General features: G+C 41.3%; 1 protein-coding gene across 1 annotated transcript; it reads right to left on the bottom strand.

Annotated features, from left to right (window-relative positions):
- Window positions 1–10,137: 10,137 nt before the first annotated feature.
- On the bottom strand, window positions 10,138–10,928 carry LOC139840675 (uncharacterized). Its single transcript, XM_071830926.1, has 2 exons — window positions 10,612–10,928; window positions 10,138–10,495 (listed from the first exon to the last, which is right to left on the bottom strand). Exons 1-2 carry the CDS (start codon window positions 10,926–10,928, stop codon window positions 10,138–10,140), a joined length of 675 nt encoding a protein of 224 aa, XP_071687027.1.
- Between the last annotated feature and the right edge of the window lie 1,564 nt (window positions 10,929–12,492).

Below are 12,492 nucleotides of genomic sequence, written 5' to 3'. Positions count from 1 at the left end.
AAAAGGATTTAAAACGAAGAAGTTATGTGTAAAACAAGATTGGATAATTTTGCTTGTTGTAGCTACGTGAAAATTGGTAACAAATCTATATTAATCATATTCTAGCTAACTTATATTGTATTATACTTGTATTCTAATATATTATGTAATCTTGGGATACTATAGACACGTATACAAATGTTTTGACATATCATATCGACCCATGTATATATATTATTTGGAACAACCATAGACACTCTATATGCAGTAATGTTTGCGTTAGCTATACAGGGTTGAGGTTGATTCCAAAAATATATATACTTGGAGTTGTGATCTAGCCCGAGACGTGTATACACTGGGTCGTAGATTGATTCAAGATAATTTATATCAATTTATTTCTGTACATCTACCTTTAGCCAACTAATTGTCGGTTACTAACGAGGACAGCTGACTTAATAAACTCAAATCATTAAAACATAATAAAAATGTTGTAAATATATTTTGAGCATACTTTGATATATAAGTACATATTTGTTATAGGTTCGTGAATCGACCAATGGCCAAGTCTTACTTCCCGACGAAGTAAAAATCTGTGAAAGTGAGTTATAGTTCCATTTTTAAAATCTAATATTTTTGGGATGAGAATACATGCAGTTTTATAAATGTTTTACGAAATAGACACAAGTAATTGAAACTACATTATATGGGTGAATGATCGAAGCCGAATATGCCCCTTTTGCTTGGTAGCCTAAGAATTAGTAAACCGATCTACTAATTGACGCGAATCCTAAAGATAGATCTATTGGGCCTAACGAACCCCATCCAAAGTACCGGATGCTTTAGTACTTCGAATTCATTTTTTATCATGTACGATGGATTCCCTGGAATGATAGGAGATATTCTTATATGCATCTTGTTAATGTCGGTTACCAGGTGTTCACCATATGAATGATTTTTATCTCTATGTATGGGATGTATATTGAAATATGAAATCTTGTGGTCTATTATTATGATTTGATAAATATATAGGTTAAACCTATAACTCACCAACATTTTTGTTGACGTTTAAAACATGTTTATTCTCAGGTGATTATTAAGAGCTTCCGCTGTTGCATGCTAAAATATGGACAAGATTTGGTGTCAGCATGCAGGTATTATATTGTTTAAAACTGCATTCGAGATTTACTTTGTTGTAACATATTAATATTGAAAACCAACATGTATTGGTAGTGTGTAAGTGTGATATTTTTAGATTATCATTTCTTGATAATCTAGGTGGTGTCCTTTTAACCTTGTCGATAAAATAAAGGTTATGGTTTGTTTTAAAAACGAATGCAGTCTTTGAAAAATGTCTCATATTGAGGTCAAAACCTCGCAAAGAGATTAATTAATATGAAACATTTATAATCGATATGAACGGGACATTTCATTTATGTTGTGAGGCATTGAACTCGACTCGTAACTATCGTTCAATGGTGCGCGCCGGTATAGCGCGTGGTGTTGAACTTGTAACTCGTCCTACTACTCTTCGCTACGCGCCGCCATTTTCTTCTTTTTTGTATTTAAAAAGTATTTTGTCCTGTTGCATTAAATGCAAGAAACTGAAGCGATGGTTTGTCAGATGCTACAGTTGTCATCCCGCCGACTTCGCCGCCTTTGGCTTCCTCCTTTCTATCTTCCGACATGTGGCTTAATCTCCGCCCTTGACATTTTAACCGCCAATTTTTAACTTCCCTTGGGGCCTCTTTCATGTTTTTACTCTCCTATAAATACCTCATAATCACCTCTCTCCGTTTTTTACTTCAACTGTGCTCCTCGTCTCCGTGTAAATCTTATCAACTTACTACTTCGACCTCGTCTTTTAGCTTTTTCAGGTTAGCGCCTACTTAGCCTCTCTTCTTACGATTCTTTGATTTATTTGTTAATAGATGGCGTCTTCTTCCTCTACTTCTGAGCCTCTGAATTGCGAGGTTATCAAGTCTATTATGACGCAGCGCAAAGTCGCGCAATTGGTGGAGTGGTACCCACCTTTGGCTGATTTGAATCTTGTAGCGCCCCTATCTGGTCAGCGCGCTAGTGACGTTATCGATGGTATGGTTACCGTATATAGGCAGGTTATGCTGGATGGGAATGTGCACTATCCTCCCACTTCTTTCTTCATGGAGGTTCTTAGTCACTTCAATGTTGGCATCGGACAGCTGCATCCTTATAGCGCATGTCGCGTTATTCTCTTCGAGATGATTTGTCGGCACTATCAATTTCCTTCTTCACTAAACTTGTTTAAGAACATATTTTCATGTCGTAAGAATCAACAAAGCTGGTATTCTTTCAACGATAGGATTATGTTTATAGGGCGCTTGAAAGCCGGGGTGCGCAGGAAGTGGAAGAACTCTTTCTTCTTTATCGACGATTCATTTATTCCGCTCGCATATAGAAATATCTACGCGTGGCATACTGGCGCTATCAATGCGGAGTTAAACGTTAGGCCTCCCCTTTCTCCGGTTGAGCGGCAGAGACTTGCTCACTTTTATAACCGCGAACTCCCCATTCGTCCATATAGCTTTGATATTTTACGGGTTGCTAACATGTGTCCCTATCCACCTGCTATGCAGGTTATCTTAGATGCTGATGATAATGGTAGGCTGCAGATAGGCATTATTTTTATATTTATTTTCTTTTCTATCACTTGTGTCTAACTTAGCATGTCTTATTTGCAGAGATGCGTCTAGACAGACTTCTTACTTTGTGCGACATCGAGGGCGTTCATACTGAGACACCCGACATGAAGAATCAGGGTGACCAGGATATGGACATCGACGGTCAAGTCGAGGGTGGTGCCGCTATTGGCGCCAGCGGATCTGGTAGCGCCAATCAGTGCGAGAGTCATACAGGTGATGACTCTCATCAGACGGACATCGAAGGGGGCAGGGCAAGTGAGCCCCCATCCGAGAGCGGGAGTAAGCGCAAGCGCGCCAAGAAAGGAAAAGGTAATTTTACTTCTCAAGTGTTGGGACATTGCGCTGCCCCTTTTTTCATTGCTAACCAGTTATCTCCTCCTTTGCAGGGGCTCGTATGCAGTTTTATGGCATGAATGACTTGATGTCTATCCCGGAAGATACAGCGACCTCTCAATTCGATTTTTTGAAAGAGATCAAGCTTCCCAACTACTTCGGGCATCTATCGAATGAGGCGGTGTGGAGTTTTGATGTTCAGTTAGCTATGCTGAACTTGATGCGCTCTAAATGCTGCCTCCAAGAGTCGAGATCTCGTTTGGACGGTGCTGGCTCTTCTTCACCAGGCGCCCTGTCTGTTGAACAGTTGCGTGACTGTATCGTGCATCTGAAGTCGGATCTGGAACATTCTCAGATGGCTCACAACGAGGAGGCCAGCGCCTCATTGGTCCTAGCTGAGGAGAAGGCATCCTTGGCTTCTCAGGTTGAAGAGTTGACTAAAAAGGTCGAGTCCCTCGATTCTAAAAAGAGCGCTTGGGAAAAAGAGGGCGAAAGTTTAACTGATCGCCTGTCTTCCCGTCAGATTGATCGTGACTCGGCCAAGTGTCAGTTTGAGACTTTGAAGAAGGGTTTCCCCGCGCTTGTTGGTCGTGCCATTGACTCAAAATACGTGAGCGATCTTTTTGTTGATGCTGTTCTCGCTTTCAAGGCGGAGGAGAGGCTCGTTTTTTGGAGAAAGGTTCAGCCTCTCGTCCAATCTTCTGAGGCCTTGGATGCTCTTATTTCTAAGGAGGTAGATCCTCTTACCGCGCAGAAGAGTAGGGCTATGGAGCCGACGCTGAAGAACATCAGGGTCCCTTCACTAGTGGCCTTATCCGAAGACCCCACTGCTGATGCTGATCGTTTATTAAAGGACCCGTTGTGAATTTGTAATTTTCCTTTGACAATGTAATTAATCTTTTGATAATAATGAAAGTTTATCTTGTTTACTTGTCCATGTTAAGCGTAATTTGCATGTTATAACGCGCTAATAGTTTACATGTGCGCTAGAAATTTATATATTAAGCATGTTGCATTGTGAGCCGTAAGTTGGGTATGCGCGCAAGACTTGAATCTGTCTTTTGCTAATATTTTTCTAAGTTACAACTGTCAAATCGGTGCGGCCAAGTATATGGGTTATGTTCGCGGTACTTGTATGATCATGTGCGTTAGATCGTTCGTTAAAATGTTTGGCTAAGTATTTATCGATTTTCATCGTAATTATACTCGAGGCATGTCAACACTTAACCCATCACATATATTGTTGTGCACACAATATATTCTTAAGTTAAGTATCCGTGTGTGCGCATCGGGAGTCTTCTAAGTGCGCCAACACTTAGGATTGAGGTCAGGCGCGACCAACGCCGTCGTTTATAGTCATGACTTGCAGATCTCGAGTTCTGCACGGGTTAGTTAGGTCAACCCAATGACGCTTAACCGTCCGGTTATAATAGACTAGCTTGTCGCCAAAAAAGCTTCTGCCGCACGGGTGGCGAAGAAAGCAACCCTTCAAAGGCAGGAGTGCGCTGCCTAAGAGATTGTGCGCACCATTTTCAAGTTACAGAGCTACTTTACATATAATGGTACAAAGATTATGGCAGACGATAACTTGGAGACAGTTAATTAAACATGCATAGATAGTGCGCATAACGCGCTTAAGGATTGTCATCATTACAAATTTAAAACGCGCTAAACAGGATGGGCTTAAAAACTTCCAAACTTCCTAACTCCAGTAATAGCTATTGCCACATGCTCTGTCCTCTCTCAACTTTTCATCCTTGTATTCTTCAAACTCGTAGTCCACGCCGGCAATTTCGTCTTCCTCGTCATTTCCAGCTCTAGAAGAGTCGGCCCCATCTTTCGTCGCCTTTTCCGCGTCCTGAATACTTCGGATCTGTGAAAACCAGTCAAATGGTGTTACAAATCAACGAAAGCGCGAGTATGTGTGCAGGCGCACTCTAATATGCGTCTTATGCTTCGGATTATGTAAGATTGTGCTCATTTTAATGTGGTAAGCGCGTAGACTGGTTGCGCGTTTATTGCATTCCATCCAGCGAAGTATACAAGCACTGGCTTTGCTGTTAGCGACCATGTGCAACCTGTGAGTTTTCAAAATGATTTATTAAACTTGTTAGCGTGTACCTGTCGGAGGCGAAAGTCATCCGCGGTAACTTTAGACCTGAGCGTCGCTTCTCCGAGCGGGGTAGGCAGCGTGATGATCCCTCGGTAGAGACAGGCGCTGATGGTAAAATGTGAGAGCGCCGGTTGCCCAAGGATAGCATCGTATTCCGATTCGGCGCGTATCACTCTGAAGTCCACCATCGTCGTATGCGCTCTGTCCTTGTACTCATCGTCGCGCAAGGTTAGCACCGCCCCTAGTATCCCCTTAGACCATGCGGGGTCCCCACTTATCCCCATGAACTGCTGTTTCACCTACCTCAAGTTGCGCTTCACGGTGTAGTTTAGGTTCTCAAAGCAATGATGGAACAAAACATTAACACAGCTGCCAGTATCGATAAGAATTTTGTCAATGTGCTGCGTGCATTTAGGCATATAACCTTCAACCACCAAATGAGAGCATTTTCTTTTGAAAATGGGCTCGCGTGGGAGATACGCTTTTCAGTTCTCGTACGGCAGCAGTGGCTCCTTCTCAACCTCCTTCTTTTCCCACGAAAGGACGTAAATGACTTTATCCTTCTCCACTCCTTCGGCCTCCTTCTTGTACCCTCCTGACTCGTATTTACCCGGCTTCAAATGCTTCAGTTCTCCACGCTTGAGGCATGCAACCACCTTATCAACCAATGCTTTACAGTGATTGGTTTCATGCCCGAAGTCATCGTGAAAGTCACAGAACTTCGACTTGTCCCGTCGCGCATACTCAGACATGCGCGCAGGCTTCTCAAACGTCTTGGAGATTGGCTCAGTCATGTAAATCTCCTTCAAGCTTTTCGTGAGGCTCCTGATCAAAGCTTGTTTGTTATCCCTGGTGTAATTGTCTCTGTTCCGATGGTGTTGTTGGTTGTTATTGTTCCCTTGGTGATTCCGCTGGTGTTTCCTATCATTGTGGTGATCGTTGCTGTGGTGGCGGTAGGGGCTAGAGTCGTGTTGGCTTCTCCCGAAACCGCCTGATGGGCGTCCACCCCTGGGCGAATCGTAGCCATCGCGGCGACCGTTGCCCGAGCCATTGTAATTTGAGTACCTTGTGGTGTCTTCCTCGACGCGCATGTGCTCGTGCGCTTCCCTCAGCGCTTTCGCCAATGTTTCTGTAGGGCGCTTCCTAAACCTTTGTTACAACGTCAGGTGACGTTCCCGACAGATCCCATGTATGAAACCGGACACCTTTAGTGATTCTGCACAGTTAGGAATTCTAGCTACCTCTTGACAATACCTGTCGATAAACTGCCCTAAAGATTCCCCTCTCTCAAGTTTGATGTCATGACATTCAACATGCGTCCATCGAGTCGCGCGCATGTTGTGAAAGTTAAGCAAGAAACGCGTCCGCAGATCATCATAACAGCTTATAACTGGCGTTGGTAGGTTGTTGAACCATTGTCGAGCCACGCCCTCTAGTAACGACGGGAACTCCATGCATTTGGTCTCGTCAGCCCAGCGCTGATTTCGCGCTATACCTTCATACTTTTGCAAGAAGTCATCAGGGTCTGAGAATCCATCATAGTATCCCAAGGTTAGCGGTATCACAGGCAGCGCTGTAGAAACATAGTTTAGTATGTGCGCCGAGAATTTTTCTCGAGTAGGCGCTGTTTCAAATGAGGGTTTAACAGGCACTCCCTTAATCTTCGCGTATAGGTTTTTAATCATGAGCTCAGCCTTTCCCGGATGCTCAAACTCATGCGCCATATCATCTGGCACAACATTCATCAAAGCATGAATCAAATTGGCTTGGCTTTGGGCGCGTTGCTCGCGTGTCCTGGCCGATGATTCTGCGGGTATCCCCCTTCCTGCAGACGAAGTGCCCTACGCGAAGGTGGCTGCGCTAGACCCGGGTGTAGTCGGGGAGGCATCCCTTCTAGGTGATGATGAAGGTCGCGCGCCCTGTGTGCCAGCAGGGCTGTTGGTATGGCTAGGGCTGTTGCGCGCAGATTCGGTAGTTGGATAGATGGGCGCGAATCCTGTGCTCGCAGTGTTTGAGGCCCATGGTATCAGCCTAATTGCTTCTGGAGTTTTAAAGGACGACGCCGGTGCGCCAGGGGGAGGCATCTGTGTACCCCTTGGCGGCGCGTTGTCAGAAGTTCCTGCCGACCCCTTGGCGGCGGGTTTAGGTCACGTAGGTGATGTAGCTCGTGCTTGAACGGGCTTTGGTGCTTCCTACTTGCTGACCATCTCAATACCTGTCACTGTTTATCAAGGGGAAACAAGCGGGTTGTTAGTGGACATACAGAAAAAAGATCAAATCAAAATCTATTAACTTGAATGTCCCACGGATGGCGCCAAATGATCAAGCATAGAATATCCGGGCCGGGTTCGGTCCATGCTTGACATCAATAAAGGGGGGATTTAAGGGTCAATTGAGTTTAACTCTCCGGTCCGGAGTACCGTGAATAACCCCTTGCGAGATGATGATCTCAACAGGGGTGGTTAAACGTTAGACCCACCATCAGTGGGTAGTCCGGTCCTTGATGGCTCGCGCAATAGGGTAGGATTTATGTTCTAGGAACGTTACCTGTATATCAAGGATGTCTAGTGAAATGCTATGAGTCCGGTAGCGCGGGTATATTTGCGCTATGCGCTACTGTTCTTAGAATATATGTGTGCGTGAAGGTGGAGAGTCCAGATCCCTTGTTCTGTGAACGAAGTCTTGTATTTATAGGATAACCTTTCTTGTCTTCTATTGCCACGTAATGAGGCTAAACAGATTGTGGCCTGCAAATAGTACGTTCTCAGGCGAGTTGGTCCGACAAAAGTAAAAAGTGTTCTTGTCGGCTCTGACGCTTGTCTGCCAGGTGTCCTCTGCCAGCCACAGCATCTCCCGTCATGTGGCCGCTGTCTATGCGTGCTTACAGGGATAGCGCGATGCAATAAGCATAGCCCTTCAGGCCACATCATCGCCCATCATGTGGCCGCTACCTATGCGCGCTTACCGGGATAGCGCGATGCAATAAGCATAGCTTTTCAGGCATTGGCGCGCTCTGGTAATTCCTAGTGGCGATGCTGCTTGATACGCTATACGAGCTGATCGGGTATGCGTATCATTAAAAACAAACTCCTTGTTAGAATGAAACTCGACAAATGTAGTATTGACCTTCACTTGGTTAGATGCTCAGTTTGTGACTAGACATTGAGACTATCGATCACACTTTATTAAAATGCAAAAGTGGAGCGATGTGTGGGAACGCATACGCAAATGGTGGTCACTGGACATGATTAATATTTCGAACACTCGGGAAGCTTTTGAAGGGAAAAACGTAAACATTAAAACATCACAATGATCAATGCTTTGGCAAGCTATTTCTTGGTTAACATGTTACACTATTTGGAAGAACCAAAACGAATGTGTTTTTGGAAATAATAAAGTCTTTGGTGCATCATTGGTTAACGACATTCAAGAGAAAAGTTTCGAATGGATTTTATGTTGATGGAAAAAAGGAATAACATGGATATCAAACCCAAATTCATATTATATCTCCCATCATGACAGATCTAGCATCAGCTAAACCTCACTCTTAATACCCGAGATCATTTAAAAATAAAACGTATAGTCCATAGTTAGAGGCTCATATGTTGCTTACATTTTCATGTTGTATATGTACTACCGTTCTCTTTATTAATAAAATGCTAGTATATGTTTTCAAAAAAAAAAAAAAAGAGACAATATTTACCTTAATATCTGTATTTACATTCAAATTTTCTTAAATTTTATTTTTCAAAACAAAGAGTAAATGTGACATTTAATTTATAAAAATAAAAAGAGTAATATTTATACCCTAAGATGTTTCAAACACCAAATGCTCTATTTAGTTTGATAATTAAGATTTTTATAAGGTATTTCATAGATGATTCTGGTATTATTATTGAAAAAAAATGTGTAACGCTAACATTTTATAAATATATCTGTAATGAGAGGATATGATCCTTACACCACTAATTTGTTTACCCTTTATCTAAAAGGTAAAAACTACGAATAGTAATTTCTGTCATGATTAAATCGTTTGTACCTCGCGTTAAAATGGTTGTACTCATTTTGCAACCAAATTAAAAGTTGACAACTATTGCAAACCTCAGGAGGCCAAATGTAAATTCATTTCCCCTTTATCTAAAAAGTAAAAACTATGAATAATAACTCCTTTTGTGCTTAAATCGTTTGGAAACTTTATTCATTTCGTGCTTAAATTCATTGAAAACTTTATATGGGTGTAAACTTAAACTACAGGGGACTAAACGATAACTTTTTATTTTCTATAAAACCCCCCACTAAACCCACCTAAGTTTTTAATGGACTTTATATATTTGTAGGACTCGAGTTAGGTTTAACCAATATAACCGTTAAACACAAAATAATCTTACAAACTAAACGCAACAAGTTATATTCGAAACGGAGCCCGACGCAAAGCAATGGCTTCTCCACTAGTTTTGTCTATACATTACCAAACATGCATCATGATATTATACGTTACAATGCTTTAAAATATTATTAGTGGTATTTATTGATAAAACTTAGTGGTGTAAAGATCGTCACCTTTCGTGAGGGCTTTTATTCGAGTCAACGTATGGATCTACTTGAGTCGGTATAATCAAAATTGAATGGATACAATCCGAATCAAGGTCGAACTACTTGTGGAGACTTTGAGTCCATCCCGATTATTAGCAAAACTAGTTCGAGTATTAATATGATTCACTAATTCATTGGCTATTAAAGGGCAGTTGACCTAGGGTGATTGAGGTGACCCTTCGACTTTAAGGTTGTGGGTTCGAATCCAGAGGTAAACCAAAATTTACATATTCGTAAAAATATGCATGCAAGGTCCCTGAGTTTGCCTTAAAAAGATAAGTCCCTAACTAGTTTCACAATATTTTCATGTGACATGTATACCAAAACATCTAAACATTCAAACTTTTGACTGCATAGAAAATGAACCTGTAACATCCATCAACCTCTTCCTTTTAACATTTGCATCTCTCTCAGAAATCTCCTTCAGGCTAGTACAAGATTTTATTCGTTTCTTTTACATGTGTTCGCTGAAGCTTTAGAACGACTTTCAGATTCATTTATTGTTGGCCGTAGTGGAGCTGCTATAATGTTTGAAACCACAAAATCTTTAGTCGTATCAGATAATGAAACTTTGTTACTGGAATTATGATTGGTTGACTTTGGATGCGCTTTGACCTTTGGTTGATTTGTATTTCTGGGGGTGCCTCTTTTCATATTCCGGTGTGAGCAAAAATGGCATGTGTATGCAATATTGTTCTGAAGATAATGATTAATTTTCTTGCCTTTGTTCAGAGCATTAAACTTGTTTTGCTCAATTCGGATGGTACAGTTGTAGCCAGGATAAAGTATAGATTCACATCTGCAAAAAATGCCATCGTTATTGGCATATATTCATACATAATAACAATATAGTATGCTTTCAAATTTCTAATTTGAATAGATGAATTGTGAGTCTATGATACTCGCAAAAGTCACGCACACGCGCACGCACGCACGTGCACACACACATAGAGGGAGAGAGATTGCCTTTGACAAGTAAACAAGGATGTGTCAACAGGTGTTACCAATGCCTCAGAAGAAGCAGCAAGATGGTGGCCATAAAAGGCACCCAATGAAGGTATGACTGCATCATAACTGGCCCAAAATGCAAGGTTCTTTATATGTTGTAACTTTAATGAAGACTTGGTATTTATGTGTTTCTTCCCCGATGAGGCTTCTCTCATTGTAACTGACATTTGAGACCCACCGATTGCAGTAGGAGCTTTCTTGCTCGATGATCCTTTCAAGCCCATTCTTCAACTGCTTTCTTTGAGTGAAGTCCTCAAACGATTGCTAAATAATTTATCATATATTGGTGAATCCTAACACATACAAAAAATAGTTACAAACTACACTAAACTAACAATATATATCATTCGTATTCACATTGTACATCAATCATGGAGGAACTAGTTAACGTATTTGTTTTTCTTTCAACAAGAGTACGGGATCACTCAGAGACTTAACCACCCACGCATTCATCTCCCGCAGTCGCATAACCCGCCCCCAACTCCTGCTCAGGAGGAAACGCGGCCCAATCCGAGGGCATGGGCGGTAAAACCCCCCTCTTCCACTGCCCCGCAACGCGATGTGCGGAAGGCACACGTGGGTGGAATTCAAGGGTAAAAGGACAACCTTGTGTGCAATGCCGCACCCCATGAGATTCGAACTCCTTGACCTCTCGCTAAGAGAGCCAGACCACTACCACATGAGCTACAACACAAGGTTCTAGTTAACGTATTAGACGGAGAAAAAAAAACACTATATCAGAACGCAAATGCAAATAATACATAATGTCATTGTCAACAAAGGAACCTAAATTTGAGCACAAAGAAAACGAAAAATTGCTTATAGAACACACAAAGCAGACCTGCAAAACATTTGGGTGCTAGGGGATCGCTTAGTAAAACAACTTACTGCTTATTAAGTTTTACAAATGCATATGCAGATATCCTACAGTATCATTTAAGCAGTTTGAGACCTACTTATTAGAAACATCTTATCAGTTATTCAGCTTATTTACTTTAATCTTTATCATCTGACTTGCACTAAAAACTCACAGACAGTACATCAGCTTATTTGTTTAAATCGATACAAAGTAAATGCAAACCTTAACTCCTGAATTACTTTTGGATACAGCTAACAATCAAAATAAGCATTTATTTCAAATAGAAAAATCACAAATTGGTATAATAAGTTGTCAGAAAAACCTAAAACACAATGAAAAGAACATATATTGCTACTATATATAGAAGCAAGCTAACAAATAACAATGGCACTAGATATCAAGCCATTAGGTTAATTGATTGATTAGGATTTACGTAAACGAGTATAAACCATAATTGATAAACTGAATAGTTGCATGTTGTTTATGATAGTTACCTGCAAATTGAATGACGAGGAAACAATTAGGCCAGTCACTATCTCATAGTGAAATGCTATGTTAACACTCGCCAACAATTAACGATGGTAATTAGCAATTACGCTGTATCTCGATTTTTTTTAGAGCGAAAAAGAATGTAAAAAAAGGATAAGAGAGTTTTACTCTCCTTCCCAATCCGTTCAAATATGGGCGAAGAGTGTTCTTAACAAAAGTATAATGTACTATTCTTCTAAATCATCTAATATCCTTTCCTTTCCGCTTAAAATAAAAACTCTAGAATCACTATTATTTATTAATCCGTATGTTTATTTTCCTTTCCATTCAAAAAAAATTTCGGGAATGCAGCGGCTCGTCAGTCGCTGCTGCAATGGAGCTTGGCGAAAAAGGATCGGGTGCACTATTCTATTTTTTATTATCTAAATGGTGCTTGATAT

The sequence above is a fragment of the Rutidosis leptorrhynchoides genome, chromosome 4 (genome assembly GCF_046630445.1).
Source record: "Rutidosis leptorrhynchoides isolate AG116_Rl617_1_P2 chromosome 4, CSIRO_AGI_Rlap_v1, whole genome shotgun sequence".
Classification (NCBI taxonomy): Eukaryota; Viridiplantae; Streptophyta; class Magnoliopsida; order Asterales; family Asteraceae; genus Rutidosis; species Rutidosis leptorrhynchoides.
The sequence above is the reverse complement of the archived record's forward strand: the minus strand, read 5'-3'. Positions and strand labels throughout refer to the sequence as shown.

What these genes read in the sequence shown, in the direction of transcription:
- LOC139840675 (XM_071830926.1), bottom strand. Translation starts at nt 10,928, where the DNA reads ATGGGCTTGAAAGGATCATCGAGCAAGAAAGCTCCTACTGCAATCGGT. An exon ending in GTGCGTGCGTGCGCGTGTGC is followed by an intron (nt 10,496 to 10,611) that starts GTGACTTTTGCG and finishes CATTTTTTGCAG; the next exon opens with ATGTGAATCTATACTTTATC.